The sequence below is a fragment of the Salmo trutta genome, chromosome 3 (assembly GCF_901001165.1).
Source record: "Salmo trutta chromosome 3, fSalTru1.1, whole genome shotgun sequence".
In the NCBI taxonomy this organism is placed as follows: Eukaryota; Metazoa; Chordata; class Actinopteri; order Salmoniformes; family Salmonidae; genus Salmo; species Salmo trutta.
The window spans coordinates 6,206,420-6,222,801 of NC_042959.1; the positions used below are offsets into that span (position 1 = coordinate 6,206,420).

The 16,382-nt window shown below is 44.1% G+C and overlaps 1 protein-coding gene across 1 annotated transcript in view; it reads right to left on the reverse strand.

Moving 5' to 3' along the window:
- Window positions 1-16,061, reverse strand: part of LOC115167117 (transforming growth factor-beta-induced protein ig-h3) — a 28,450-nt gene extending 12,389 nt beyond the window's left edge. The window contains exons 1-5 of the mRNA XM_029721224.1: window positions 15,889-16,061; window positions 15,502-15,600; window positions 3,619-3,683; window positions 3,249-3,406; window positions 163-327 (exon numbers count right to left, since the gene is read on the reverse strand). Coding sequence (XP_029577084.1) covers window positions 163-327; window positions 3,249-3,406; window positions 3,619-3,683; window positions 15,502-15,600; window positions 15,889-16,004 — 603 coding nt within the window. The 5' untranslated portion in view covers window positions 16,005-16,061. The remainder of the gene's footprint in view (window positions 1-162; window positions 328-3,248; window positions 3,407-3,618; window positions 3,684-15,501; window positions 15,601-15,888) is intronic.
- Between the last annotated feature and the right edge of the window lie 321 nt (window positions 16,062-16,382).

The window sequence follows — 16,382 nt, forward strand, 5'->3', positions numbered from 1 at the left end:
GGAATCAAACAGATGGAAAACCCTGTGTTTGATGTGTCAATACCATTCAATTCATTCCATTCCAGCCTATTACTATGAGCCCGTCCTCCCCAAATTAAGGTGTAACCAACCGCCTGTGCTTCCAATATAATGCAACATTAACATTGGACAGATGCTACTCACTCCGTTGGGGTAGTGGTGGATGTGAACGTTGAAGTCTTGGTACATGGAGGGGAAGGCAGATCCATGCTTCAGGTCCTCAGAGGTCAAACGGCGGTTCACCATGTGGTAGTGGAGTGCGTTGAGGAGCTCAATATTCACGTTGCTCACCAGAGCATCCAGGATTTCCTACATAAAAAACAGATTTTCATCAGAATAACAGTCACAAGCTAACAATATATACTGAACAAAAAAATATAAGCGGAACATGTAATGTGTTTCATGAGCTGAAATAAAAGATCCCAGAAATGTTCCGTACGCACAAATGTTGTGCGCAAATTAATTTACATCTCTGTTAGTGAGCATTTCTCCTTCGCCAAGATAATCCATCCACCTGACAGGTGTGGCATATCAAGAAGCTGATTAAACAGCATGATCATTACACAGGTGCACCTTGTGCTGGGGACAATAACAGGCCACTCTAAAATGTGCAGTTTTGTCACAGAACACAATGCCACAGATGTCTAAAGTTTTGAGGGAGAGTGCAATTGGTATGCTGAATGCAGGAATGTCCACCAGAGCTGTTGCCAGAGAATTGAATGTTAATTTCTTTACCATAAGCCGGATCCAATGTTTTAGAGAATTTGGCAGTATGTCCAACCGACCTCACAACAGCAGACCACGTGTATGGTGTCGTGTGGGTGAGTGGTTTGCTGATGTCAACGTTGTGAACAGAGTGCCCCATGGTGGCGGTGGGATTATGGTATGGGCAGGCACAAGCTACGGACAACGAACACAATTGCATTTTATCAATGGCAATTTGAATGTACAGAGATACCATGAGATCCTGAGGCCCATTGTTGTGCCATTTATCTGCCGCCATCACCTCATGTTTCAGCATGATAATGCACGGCCCCATGTCGCAAGGATCTGTACACATTTCCTGGAAGCTGAAAATGTCCCAGTTCTTCCATGGCCTGCATACTCACCAGAAATGTCACCCATTGAGCATGTTTGGGATGCTCTGGATCGACGTGAATGACAGAATGTTCCAGTTCCTGCCAATATCCAGCAACTTCGCACAGCCATTGAAGAGGAGTGGGACAACATTCCACAGGCCACAATCAACAGCCTGATCAACTCTATGTGAAGGAGATGTCACGCTGCATGAGGCAAATGGTGGTCACACCAGATACTGACTGTTTTTCTGATCCACACCCCTACCTTTTTTTTAAAGGTATCCATGACCAGCAGATGCATATCTGTATTCCCAGTCATGTGAAATCCATAGTCTAGGGCCTAATGAATGTATTTACATTGACAGATTTCCTTATATTAACTTTTGTTGCATGTAGCGTTTTGTTATTTTGTTCAGTATATTCAGTGCATTCGGTAAGTATTCAGACACCTTGACTTTTTCCACATTTTGTTACGTTACAGCCTTATTCTAAAATGAATTAAAACGTTATTTTCCCCCTCATCAATCTACACACAATACCCAATAATGACAAAGCAAAAACAGGTTTAGATTTTTTTTGCAAATGTATTAAAAAAAAACAACTGAAATAACACATTTACGTCAGTATTCAGGCACTTTCCTCAGTACTTTGTTGAAGCGCCTTTGGCAGCGATTACAGCCTTGAGTCTTCTTGGGTATGAATGACGCTACAGCTATTTTCAGGTCTCTCCAGAGATATTCGATCGGGAATCGGGTTCAATTCCGAGCTCTGGATGGGCCACTCAAGGACATTCAGAGACTTATCCCGAAGTCACTCCTGCGTTGTCTTGGCTGTGTGCTTAGGATCGTTGTCCTGTTGGAAAGTGAACCGTCGCCCCAGTCTGAAGCCCTGAGCGCTTTGGAGCAGGTTTTCATCAAGGATCTCTGTATTTTGCTCTGTTCGTCTTTCTCTCGATCCTGACTAGTTTTCCAGTCCCTGCCGCTGAAAAATATCGACACAGCATGATGCTGCCACCATCATGCTTCACCGTAGGGATGGTGCCAGGTTTCCTCCAGACGTGACGCTTAGCATTCAGGCCAAAGAGTTCAATCTTGGTTACATCAGACCAAAGAATCTTGTTTCTCATGGTATGAAAGTCCTTTAGGTGCCTTTTGGCAAACTCCAAGCGGGCTGTCATGTGCCTTTTACTGTGAAGAGGCTTCCGTCTGGCCACTCTACCATAAAGGTCTTATTGGTAGAGTGCTGCAGAGATGGTTGTCCTTCTGGAAGGTTCTCCCATCTCCACAGAGAAACTCTGGAATTCTGTCAGAGTGACCATCGGGTTCTTGGTCACCTCCCTCACTAAGACCCTTCTTCCTGATTGCTCAGCTTGGCGGCCAACTCTAGGAAGAGTCTTGGTGGTTCCAAACTTCTTCCATTTATGAATGATGGAGGCCACTGTGTTCTTGAGGACCTTCAATGCTGCAGAAATGTTTTGGTTCCCTTCCCCAGATCTGTGCTTCAACACAATCCTGTCTCCGGGCTCTACGGACAATTCCTTCGACCTCATGGCTTGTTTTTTGCTCTGACATACACTGTCAACTGTGGGACCTTATGTAGACAGGTCTGTGTCTTTCCAAATCATGTCCAATCAATTGAATTTACCACAGGTGGACTCCAATCAAGTTGTAGAAACATCTCAAGGATGATCAATGGAAACAGGATGCACCCGAGCTTAATTTTGAGTCTCATAGCAAAGGCTCTGAATACTTATGTAAATAAGGTATTTCTGATTTTTAATATTGATACATTTGCAATACAAAAAAATAAAAAAATAATGTGCTTTGTCCTAATCGGGTATTGTGTGTAGATTGATTAGGAAAATGTAATTAAATGTAATCCATTTTAGAATAAGATTGTAACATAACAAAATGAGGAAAATGTCAAGGGGTCTGAATACTTTCAGAATGCACTGTATATATTAAAACAGACATGAACTTGGTTATAGCTACTGCTCCTAAAAAGGAACTTTGAAACGCCAGTGTGGTTGGTTAGGCGGATAACACGTAGCATAATACAATATCTCTAGATGCAACAGGATTGGGGTGAATTATATTTCATTTTCTGGTTTTCTCTCAGTGTATCCCTGTATCCTGTGAAGACGAGACTCACAGTGGGTAGGGCCGCCCAGGCCTGGTTGCTGGGAGCGAAAAAGGTGAAGCTCCCTGGTCCCTCGATCTCCTCCCTCAGCTGAGCCCTCTCTGAGTACATCTTAGTGGTGGTGGCTCCAACCGTACCCAGCGTATTGTAGATGTTCACCAATGGCAGGGCTGGGAAAAAAAATACAATCTTAAATGTCATATGAGGGAATGTATGAAATTAAAATGTTGACGGATGTATATTTCACAACCAAAGTGAGATGCCATGTTTTGTTTGACAGGCCTTTTGTCTAGAAATAATTCTCCCAAATTGATAACTAGCTGTTGCATTATACGGATAGTAAGTGACTGAGCTATAACTTGATTTGCATATTTCTTCTTACCAGCAGGACAACCCTTCTCTCCTGAAAGCTTCTCGTAACCGGGGCAACACTCATAGCTGATCACCCTGTCGACCAATAAGAACACACGTTAAGGATGACTGCTGCCAATCAGAGATGAAAACAGGTCAGTTTCTCATTACCCTTTCAAATCAAAAGACTCTAGCCTTGTCCCAGATATTGTTTGTGTTGTCTTGCCAAAAACAGATCTGTGACCAGGCTACAAAAGATTGAGCAATATGTCTAAATGATTCAACCACATGCTATTCACATAGTTCTGTCATTTTGTACATTTAAGATATTTCCACAATAAATCTAAACTGGGCTCAGCTGGTCCTGGAAGGTAATAAAAGCTAATTTCCTCAGAGAGTGAGAGAGAGAGAGAGGGAGCAGAGGAATCCACTGACCCAGGGTTGGCCAAAGGAAACTCCTAAAAGGGGACTAAGGGACCGATACTGAAACACAGGCTCCCGTCCAGTAAAACCAAAAAGAGAACAGCCAAGCAAAGGTGTACCACTAAGCTACCAGATAAAAATGTGAACCTTAATGTTAAGTAAAAAATAAGTGGTCTATATCCACGAAAAGGAAGCTTTTAACTAGCTACAGTTGAAGTCGGAAGTTTACATACACTTAGGTTGTGTAACGCCCTGGCCATAGAGAGGGGTTTTTTGTTCTTTATTTTGGTTAGGACGCCCACCCAATGTAACACCCTGGCCTATGTTCATTTTTCTATGTTTTTGTATTTCTTTGTTTTGGGCCGTGTGTGGCTCCCAATCAGGCACAGCTGTTGTTCGTTGTTGCTGATTGGGAGTCACAAATAAGTAGCCTGTTTTTCCTTTGGGTTTTTGTGGGTGATTGTTTTCTGTGTAGAGTTAATCCTGACAGGACTGTTTTGCTGTCGTCTTTTGTTTATTTTTGTAGTGTTCTCTTTTTCAATTAAAATTCTAATGATGAACACATCCTCCGCTGCACCTTGGTCTAATTCTGACGACGGCCGTTACAGGTTGGAGTCATTAAAACTAGTTTTTCAACCACTCCACAAATTTGTTGTTAACAAACTATAGTTTTGGCAAGTCAGTTAGGACATCTACTTTGTGCATGACGTAAGTAATTTTTCCAACAATTGTTTACAGACAGCTTATTTCACTTGTAATTCACTGTATCACAATTCCAGTGGGTCAGAAGTTTACATACACTAAGTTGTCTGTGCCTTCAAACAGCTTGGAAAATTCCAGGAAATGATGTCATGGCTTTAGAAGCTTCTGATAGGCTAATTGACATCATCTGAGTCAATTGGAGGTGTACCTGTGGATATATTTCAAGGCCTACCTTCAAACTCAGTTCCTCCTTGCTTGACATCATGGGAAAATCAAAAGAAATCAGCCAAGACCTTATAAAAAAAAAATGATAGACTTCCACAAGTCTGGTTCATCCTTGGGAGCAATTTCCAAACGCCTGAAGGTACCACGTTCATCTGTACAAACAATAGTACGCAAGTATAAACACCATGGGACCACGCAGCTGTCATACCGCTCAGGAAGGAGACGCGTTCTGTCTCCTAGAGATGAACGTACTTTGGTGCAAAAAGTGCAAATCAATCCCAGAACAACAGCAAAGGACCTTGTGAAGATGCTGGAGGAAACAGGTACAAAAATATCTATATCCACAGTAAAACGAGTCCTATATCGACATAATCTGAAAGGCCGCTCAGCAAGGAAGAAGCCACTCCTCCAAAACAGCCATAAAAAAAGCCAGACTGCGGTTTGCAACTGCACATGGGGGCAAAGATCGTAGTTTTTGGAGAAATGTCCTCTGTTCTGATGAAACAAAAATAGAACTGTTTGGCCATAATGACCATCGTTATGTTTGGAGGAAAAAGGTGGCTAAGGTGTATGTAAACTTCTGACTTCAACTGTACATTCAGTGGCAAGTTCTTCATACAACCAGAAAACAAGAAAAATAACTAAAAGGATGCTAGTCCATTGTGTAAACATTAGTTTTACTAATCAAACAGTGGCACACACAGGTTATAGTGTGGAACACACAGTGGCGCACACAGGTTATAGTGTGGAACACACAGTGGCGCACACAGGTTATAGTGTGGAACACACAGTGGCGCACACAGGTTATAGTGTGGAACACACAGTGGCGCACACAGGTTATAGTGTGGAACACACAGTGGCGCACATAGGTTATAGTGTGGAACACACAGTGGCGCACATAGGTTATAGTGTGGAACACACAGTGGCGCACATAGGTTATAGTGTGGAACACACAGTGGCGCACATAGGTTATAGTGTGGAACACACAGTGGCGCACATAGGTTATAGTGTGGAACACACAGTGGCGCACATAGGTTATAGTGTGGAACACACAGTGGCGCACATAGGTTATAGTGTGGAACACACAGTGGCGCACATAGGTTATAGTGTGGAACACACAGTGGCACACATAGGTTATAGTGTTGAACACACAGTGGCACACATAGGTTATAGTGTTGAACACACAGTGGCACACATAGGTTATAGTGTGGAACACACAGTGGCACACATAGGTTATAGTGTGGAACACACAGTGGCACACATAGGTTATAGTGTGGAACACACAGTGGCACACATAGGTTATAGTGTGGAACACACAGTGGCACACATAGGTTATAGTGTGGAACACACAGTGGCACACATAGGTTATAGTGTGGAACACACAGTGGCACACATAGGTTATAGTGTGGAACACACAGTGGCACACATAGGTTATAGTGTGGAACACACAGTGGCACACATAGGTTATAGTGTGGAACACACAGTGGCACACATAGGTTATAGTGTGGAACACACAGTGGCAATATTAACAATGCATAACATACAAAAAAAAGACAGGGAAACAGCTGTGGAAAGCTACACAAAAATAATTTGGCATTTTGCAGCCCCTACACTCCAACCCAAGTACTCCAGCTCTGGTCTCTTGACCCTCCCACGGGAGGTCAGTTCCCACTCAGACCAGTCAAAGCTCTTCAGCAGAGTACCTGCCCATCTTCTGAAAACATCTGAAACCCTCTCTTCAAACTGTAGCCCCACCCCCACAGCTTCTTTACTGGGGAAAATGTAAAGGAAAGGGAGATACCAGTCGTACAACTGAATGCCTTCAACTGAAATGTGTCTTCCACATTTCACCCAACCCCTCTGAATCAGAGAGGTGCGGGGGGGCTGCCTTCATCGACATCCACAGCGCACAGGGAACAGTGGATTAACTGCCTTGCTCAGGGGTGCAGAACAACAGATGTTTACCTTGTCAGCTTGGGGATTCAATCCAGCAACCTTTCGGTTACTGGCCCAAAGCTCTAACCACTATGCAATTTACTATGACTGAGATATGTGGTTGTCACACCTAGCTATTTTAAGATGAATACACTAACTGTAAGTCACTCTGGATAAATGACTAAAATGTAAAAGAGGACCAACTCTGAGTCCTAATATTGATGAAAGTCAATGGAAAACTACCTGAGCCAGACAGTCTATACCCACTTGTTACGCCGACCCTAGTTAACCACACCGTCCCCACAATCCACTTCAAGCATAATGAACTATACTGTAAAAGCTGTTAAAGACCAGACAATGATCTGAGCAATCAGCTGCTGTTATACTCCTAGGGAGAGGGTAGTTGGTAGCTCAGAAACATGGTTAGGGGACAATCCTAACATTTAGCGAGAGTGGGGGTGGGGGGTACGGGGAAACCCTGTAAAACACAGTAGCCAGGAAACCAGACCAGACTGATTATCAAAACAGATGGTAACTCAACTTTGATTTGTTCTCTGCAAGCATAAACATAGATGGTAGCCATGGATTTCTGACAAAATAAACAGTAAAGTCGGATAACTCAAACACTGTGTACATTGAGACTAAGTGTTGAGGCGAGCTGTCCACCAGACAGAAGTACTAAAGAAGACACCGAAGGTCCATTTGACTTCATGGGTTCCATGTTGAAATCAGCATGCTAGATAGATTTGGATTTCCCACACAGTCATCTCTCACTTTGGCTTTATATTCATAGGTACTGTATCAAAAAAAAAAGTTCTCTTGCTTTATTGATTAAGAATAGACAACAAAAACATTCCTTTCCCAGACAAAATAACAAGATGTAATTTGTAGTAAAAGCAAGCGTGTATAAAGCTTTATAGACTAGTTAGCTTTGGGATTCACCTTTGGTCTAATGTTACTACTTCAAAACATAGTGTGATTGCTGAGCAAAGCAGAAGAACCAATGCATTGACGTTGAGAGATAACTAAGATGTGTTGTTAGGGTTATTGGTGACTCAGAGTTATGGGTTCTCCCCTCAAGTGACCTGTAACCTCTGTAGCACCAACAGCACCACGTCTCCATGGCCTACATCCGAACCCATTACCTGTTAAGCCCAGTGGCCACTCACAGTCACACAGACAGTTCAGTTCAGGACGATGAAAGCTGCTACACACCACAGCGTTCCATCCAGACCTGGGTTCAAATACTATTTGAAATTAGAGATGCACGACATATCGTGAGCATATCGGAATCGGGCGATATTAGCTAAAAAATTACAACATCGGCCCGATGTCTAGTTGTGGCGTAATCGTACTGAAGGTAGCTAAAGAGTCAAGTGCAGGAGAGCAGAGATGCCAATGTAGCGTCTTTAGTAGCTGAGCTTCCTGGAAAAGAAAGCACAGGGGCGGAGCTTCGGTGGCGTACCTGAGCGCTGTCAGAGCACGGCTCTAATCCCAGCCTCGGACGCGTCCACCTCCACTATGAATGCCAAAGAGGGATCCGGATGCGCCAGCACGGGAGCCGAGGTAAACAGAGCCTTCAGGAGACTAAAAGCTCTGTCCGCCTCACCCGACCACCGCAGACGCACCGGTCCCCCCTTCAGCAGTGAGGTAATGGGAGCAGCCACCTGCCCAAAACCCCGGATAAACCTCCGGTAGTAGTTGGCAAACCCTAAAAACCGCTGCACTTCCTTTACCATGGTGGGAGTCGGCCAATTACGCACGGCTGCAATGCGGTCACACTCCATCACCAACCCTGATGTGGAAATGCGATACCCTAGGAAGGAGACGGCCTGTTTGAAGAACAAGCATTTCTCAGCCTTGACGTACAGGTCATGCTCCAACAGTCGGCCAAGTACTCTGCGCACCAGAGACACATGCGCGGCTCGTGTAGCGGAATATATCAGAATGTCATCGATATAAACCACCACACCCTGACCGTGCAGGACCCTGAGAATCTCGTCTACAAAGGATTGGAAGACGGCTGGAGCATTCTTCAACCCGTACGGCATGACGAGGTACTCATAATGGCCGGATGTGGTACTAAACGCTGTCTTCCACTCATCTCCCTCCCGGATACGCAAGTTATACACTCTCCTGAGACCCAGTTTTGTGAAGAAGCGTGCCCCGTGAAATGACTCAATCGCCGTGGCGATGAGAAGTAGCGGGTAACTGTACCCCACTGTAATGGAATTTAGACCTCTATAGTCAATGCACGGACGCAGACCTCCCTCCTTCACAAAAAAGGAGCTTGAGGAGGCAGGTGACGTGGAGGGCTGAATGTACCCCAGAGATTCAGAGGCATATGTCTCCATAGCCACCGTCTCCTCCTGTGTCAGTGGATACACGTGACTCCTGGGAAGTGCGGCATCTACCAGGAGATTTATCGCACAATCCCCTCATCGATGAGGTGGTAATTGAGTCGCCTTCCTTTTACAGAAGGCGATAGCCAAATCGGCATATTCTGAGGGAATGCGCACGGTGGAGACTTGGTCTGGACTCTCCACCGTCGTTGCACCGATGGAAACTCCTACACACCTGCCTGAGCACTCCTCTGACCACCCCTTCAGAGCCCTCTGTTGCCACGAAATCTTGGGGTTGTGACAGGCCAACCAGGGTATCCCCAGCACCACGGGAAACGCAGGAGAATCAATAAGGAAGAGACTAATTCTCTCCCCATGACCCTCCTGCGTAACCATGTCCAGTAGAGCCGTGGCCTCCCTGATTAGCCCTGACCCTAATGGTCGACTATCTAAAGCATGAACTGGGAAGGGCTTATCGATCCGAACAAGGGGGATCCCTAAACTATAAGCAAAACCACGGTCAATAAAATTCCCCGCTGATCGATCAGGGCCCTGTCGTTCCATCCCGCACTGGCAGCCAAGGTCCGGAACTCCAGTGCGAAGTCCTGCACGCTCCTCGTCTCCTGCCTCAGATGGAACAGACGGTCACCCGCCGCTCGGCCCTCAGGTGGGTGGTCGAACACTGCCCGAAAGTGGCGGGTGAACTCTGGGTAATGGTCCCTCGCCGAGTCTACCTCATTCCACACCACGTTGGCCAACTCTAGGGCTTTGCCTGAGAGGCAGGAGACGTGGGCGTTCACGCTCTCACGTCTCGAAGGAGCCAGGTGAACGGTTGCCAGGTAGAGCTCCAGCTGGAGTAGGAACCCCTGGCACCCGGCAGCCATCCCATCGTAATCCCTCGGGAGCGCGAGCCGAATACCACTGGAACCAGGCGACGAATGAGAGGGTTGTGGGGCTGGTTGTAGTGTGGCTGGTGGAGGTGTAGGAAGGCCACCTCTCTCCCACCTGTCCATCGTTGCCATCACCTGATCCATCGCTGTTCCCAGACGTTGCAGTACTGCCGTGTATTGTTGAACGCGCTCCTCCATAGATATCGGGAGAGCGTCTGCTCCTGCTGAGTCCATAATCTGTGGTGCGGGGTTCTATTGCGTAATCATACTGAAGGTAGCTAAGGAGTCAAGCGCAGGAGAGCAGAGATGTCAATGTAGCGTCTTTAATAGGCAAGTCCCAAAACGGTACAGTTACAAGGTCCATAAACGCCCGAGACAATGGAACACACAGTTATTCACGGAAGGAGGAAAACAACGCTCCTACTATACTTAACACACAGTACACACGTGAATAAACTGAGGAAAAATTCTCCACGAGCAACATGAAAATAACCCCGCACAAACCTAAGCAGGGAAACAGGGGTAAATATACACACAGAAATTAAAGCAAATGAAAACCAGGTGTGAATGAATCAAAGACAAAACCAACAGAAAAGGAAAAATGGATCGGTGATGGCTAGTAGGCCGGCGACGCCGAGCACCGCCCGAACAAGGAGAGGATCCACCTTCGTTGGAAGTCGTGACACTAGTTTAACGCCGATGTGCAAAACCGATGTCAAAGCTGACGTGCATACCTCTATAACGTAAGAAGATGGTGTAATGACGCCACGGAAAATACAGCGCTACACAGAACAAAAGCAGAAATATACTAAGCGCACACTTCCAACAACTAAACAAGTTCAAGTCCAGCAGTCATTTGAAAGAGTAAGAAAATTTCAGCGAGACAACTCAAAGGCGAAATCCATTAACGCCAAGATAATGGAATTCATTGCCCTTGACAATCAAACGTCCTCTGTCGTGGGTGATGTTGGCTTTCCCCCGACTGGTCGAGCACCGGTACACACTATTTTTCAGATGTTGCCCTACCGAAGTTACACAGTATTGTTGAAACGTACATCTATAAGCTGCTATTAGCTTCACGACTGACATTTGGACCAGTGATGTCAGCCCCATGAGCATGCAGAGTCTGACTGCACAGTGGGTCGACGAGGATTTAGTACTGAGGAAAGCTCAAGGAATGCTCAAGAATGTGCTGGTTCTCATACCGCTGCTGCCATTTCAATGGTATTTGAGAACATGTTTGAAACATGGAAGGAAACATGAACACAGTCCTGGCGCCATTCAAACAACTGACTGGAGAAATAAGCTCATCAACAACAGACGTAATACCCTCTGTCATGGCATTGAAACGCCTGCTCAACATAACTGCCCACACAGACCGTGGGGTTAAAACTTACAAAAGTACTCGAGGAGGTGAACAAGCAATTCGGTGACATTATCTCGGAGCCTCTTTACTGTGTCGCCACCATGCTCGATGCTATTGTTAGATTACTTGTTAGATTTGTGTGTATTAGGTAGTCGTTGGGGAATTGTTAGATTACTTGTTAGATATTACTGCACTGTTGGAACAAGAAGCACAATCATTTCGCCACACTTGCATTAACATATGCTAACCATGTGTATGTGACCAATAATATTTGATTTGCTAGGTACAAGGACCGCTACTTTGATGCAGACAAGAAACAGGGTTTATGTGAAATGTTACAGACACAGCTGGACAAGATGGAAACGGACACATTGACAGTGCGCCCCGAGGAAGAGAGGCATCGGACAGACAGAGCTGAAACTGCACTGCTTGACATGTATAATGAAATCCTGTTTGAGAATGAAACGACTGAACAATTGAACAACGAAACAGCACAGCAAGTAAGTTAAATAAATAGGTTTTGATTATGTTTTACTGGTAATGGGGACATACGTGAATGGCAACAAAAAAAACGTTTTGGTCAGTGTGATGTGTGTAACCTTTATTTAACTAGGCAACTCAGTTAAGAACACATTTTTGTTTACATTGACGGCCACTCCGGCCAAACCCGGACGACGCTGGGCCAATTGCGTGTTGCTCTATGGGACTCCCAATCACGGCCGGTTGTGATACAGCCTGGATTTGAACCAGGCACTGTAGTGACACCTCTTGTACTGAGATGCAGTGCCTTAGACCACTGCGTCCATGTGTGTGTGTTAACTATTTAACTGTACTAGAATGCTTAAAAGGCCGCTAAAATTTTAAATATCGGTTATCGGAATCGGACAAAAATGTCATATCGGTGCATCCCTTTTTGAAATCATGAAAAAAAAAAAAACGTTCTGTGATTTGTTTTTTGCTTGCCTGGCCTAACAGGCCAATCTAATAGTCCCAAAACTGCAAACAACCTGCATATCCAGCACTACAGACAGGCTAAAGGATACAAGTATTAGAAATATTCTACATAGTATTTTAACTCGACTCTCTCTTTCCATGGATGGCTGTCTCTGTCTGGAAATGTAATTAAATCCAAGCAGATAAAAGCTTTTTGAAACCTTTTTTGACACAAGCCCAGGTTTGTCCTTTCGAGCGCAACTCTCAATCTCCCAGTCCCAGCCCTCTCAAATTGACACAGTTAGGCCTGGCTTGCAATGGAAAAAGTACATTTTTCATGGCTCCCTTATGAATGATTAGTGTGCGTTTAGGGACGGAAGTCCCTCAACAGTACCTTCTAAAGACATCATTTCCTCCAAACATCCAGCGCCCACAGCAAAGTTTCACTTCCTCTTCAACTTTCATGAGATTTCCAATGAAAGAAACACTGTTCTGAATCGCCAGCAAACGTTTCCCGTTACAAAGTCATCAAGTTTGTGTCTGTGGTAAACTTTTCTACAGGAAACCTCCAGATAATTTCACAATACTCATCAAGTGAGATCAAATAACAAGAAAAATCCAGGAACAGAAGACTCTCTCTCTCACACAACTCACACACCAAGACTCACTTATCTTAAATAGGAAATGCCTGTTTTCTTAACACCCATTCCCGTGCACTGCAGGGCAAGGCAGTATAATGGTGCATTGGTCGACACATGACTTTCCCATGCCATACAAAACCTACAACACAATCTCAGAGGAATGTTAGACAGAGCAATAACCAATAGCATCTTGCCCCCTGCAGGGACGTTGACGTTGATCAAACCGCAGCTACTGTGGAAGGCTGTCAGTGCTTTTACTGCCCGTTGTCCAGGACAGGGCCAATCTGGAATATTGATGTTGGTAACTTGAGTTGTTTTTTTTACCCTCAGAGGTGGTTAAGCTATTTAACACTACCCGGACTGATTGATTAGAGAGACACAGGGTATCCATGATCTACTGTGTAACTACCTAGCTAACCAAGTTATTTGTTTCCCCCAAACTAACTCCCTAACTAATCCAAACTAACTACCTAGCTAAACCAGCTATTTATCTCGTCCAAACTAACTAACCCAGCTCTTTATCTCCCCCAAACTAAACCAGCTATTTATCTCCCCAAAACGAATTACCTAGCTAAACCAGCTATTTATCTCGTCCAAACTAACTAACCCAGCTATTTATCTCGTCCAAACGAACTACCTAGATAACCCAGCATTTCTCTCCTCCAAACTAACTACCTCAACTAACCCAGTTATTTATCTCCCCATACTAACACTAAAACTTATCAAACTTCCAGTTCATGTCAACGTCACTAAACGCGAAGAGGATACAGCAACAAAGCGGATGACTCAACGATTCATGGACGAGTCATTTCCTAAGTCGTTTCGCAATTTTACATTTAACTAAGATTTTTGGTGCAGTATTTCTACATGAAAGAAAAATGTGATTGAAAACGAGTCGTGTCACGTTGAATGACAACAACGTCTTTATTGAAGAATCGCTACTGTTGACGAATCACCAACGAAGCGGTGTATACCTTGGCTATTGACTTCGGCTTGCTTCAAGAACAAAAATGTTCTGTGCCCGAAACAACCCCCTTCCCCCCCCCAAAAAAACCCTCACCGATGTCCAAAACGAAATCATAATATATGCACAAACTCTTTTGGCTGGGAGGCATGCGGACACCTTTCTGCGGTGAAATCCACAATTGATTTATTTATATTTAACTAGGCAAGTCAGTTAAGAACAAATTCTTATTTTACAATGACGGCCTAGGAACAGTGGGTTAACTGCCTTGTTCAGGGGCAGAACGACATATTTTTATCTTGTCAGCTCTGGGATTTGATCAAGCAACCTTTTGGTTACTGGCCCAATGCTCTAACCACTAGACTAACTGGACCATTAAGTCATTAACATTCTAAGAAGATATTCTTTCTTCCAGGACTGTTGGGACATCTTGCATTATAGCAGACTATACATCCCAAATGGCACCCTATTTATCCCAAATGGAACCCTAGGGGCCCTGGTCAAAAGTAATAGGTTTCTGGTTAAAAGTAGTGCACTATATAGGGAATAGGGTGCCAATTGGGACACACTCACTGTCTCATCTACACTGGCATCAGACTGTCCTGGCAGGACCCAACGACCGCAGGAGAAGTTCTCTCCCATTTGGGACGTACTCACTGTCTCATCTACACTGGCATCAGACTGTCCTGGCAGGACCCAACGACTGCAGGAGAAGTTCTCGTAAAAGGATGAAGAAAAAGCATTTCCCACTTCAACATTCTGGTTACCAACTGAACCAATCTTAACAAGGTTTTGTAATAACAACCTCAATCTCAGCAGATGATTGAAAACAGACCTCACTGCATGTCATTTTTACAACAGCGAGTCATTATGGTTAGCGACTTAAATATTTGGGCTACTTATTCAGGAAGGAATTTCACTTAAGTGCTCTTTAAAACTGTCACCTTCATCATACTTACTCTTTGAAGATGGAGATTTTATGCAAGCTGGTGATTTGGGACTAACTTGAGCATAACTCAAAGTCAAATCAATTCCTTGTCACTGTATGCCATTTACTGTACCTCTATGCTATGCTTACATCCCCAAATCTGTTGGTTTCTGTCCTTACCCCTGCTGCTTCCAGCAGAATAGAGGTTAAGGTCTAATGTTTTCACTTGACAATCTTAGTTGGGAGTTCTCCTTCATGAAACCCATACGAAAGGAAAATTCCTCATTTGAACCAGTGGAAAACTCATAAATCATGCTTAAAATATATTGTTTACATATCTAAATGAACAATAAAGGAAATGGTCTGCTCAGCACAAATGATAAAAAAAAGTTTGGGATCCTCATCCTTTCCGATGAAGGACATCCTATCCATCCACACTAGATTTATAGTCTACACCACTAGGCTAAAATACAAATATATTGACGCAGCATGTTATAATAAATGAACTCACTGTCAACCATTCAAATGAACACGCACGTTAATAACATGTTTATATTACACTCACGTTGGCTTGCCGCAGATCTTGCGATGGTACCATTGCTTACAGTTGGTGAAGTATTTCTTGTCAGTCCCTTGTATCTTTTGCATCGCGCACACGTTGGGTCTAAAAAGAGATGAGAGAATAATATTTCATTGCGTTTTATTTTTGGCGACACATTACAGTAGATAATTGTGAGTTTTGCACATCACATCAAATTACTTGTTCACTTTACTACAAAGCAGTTGTGAAGCACAAAGTATGCCATTAAAAATCAGTAGCCGTAGTAGGTTATATATTTTTCTCACATAAAACAATAATCATCCTTCGTAATTATACGAACAGAAGTCATGTTTGCTTGAAGTTGCATAGCGCAGAACTAAGTGCATGATTTGAATAAGTAAGCAGCCTTACCCATGCTGTCTACCTCTTATCTTGCTGTGCTGAAGAACTGATTGATACGGGGACTTTGCCAAACAAATCGTTGCAATCAAGGTGAGCGCCAAAGTGAATAAAGTTAAGTGCTGCATCTTTGACCTTTTCCCCTTATTCCGTCCGCCTCCGCACTCCAGACAAATCCGAGAACGACGCGACCATGAATATATAGTGAAGGGAACCGTTCTGGGAGGGGCGTCGGGAGTGAGCCCAGATAGGCGTGGGGAATGAAAACCTTTTGCACAAAAAAATAGAATAAGAAAATAAGTCAAACTAACCGAGTCAATCTTATTTTACCACAAATACAGTAATGATATGGAAAGAAAATAGATTAATTAATGTGAACAAATATATTTTTTGAGATTTATTGGTCATCAAATTAGTCCCAAATGCAATGCCATCCCTCCTCTGAGACATGAAGACTTGCATCAGCTCCTCAAACTAATGCCTGGGTCAGCCATTAGATACATGAA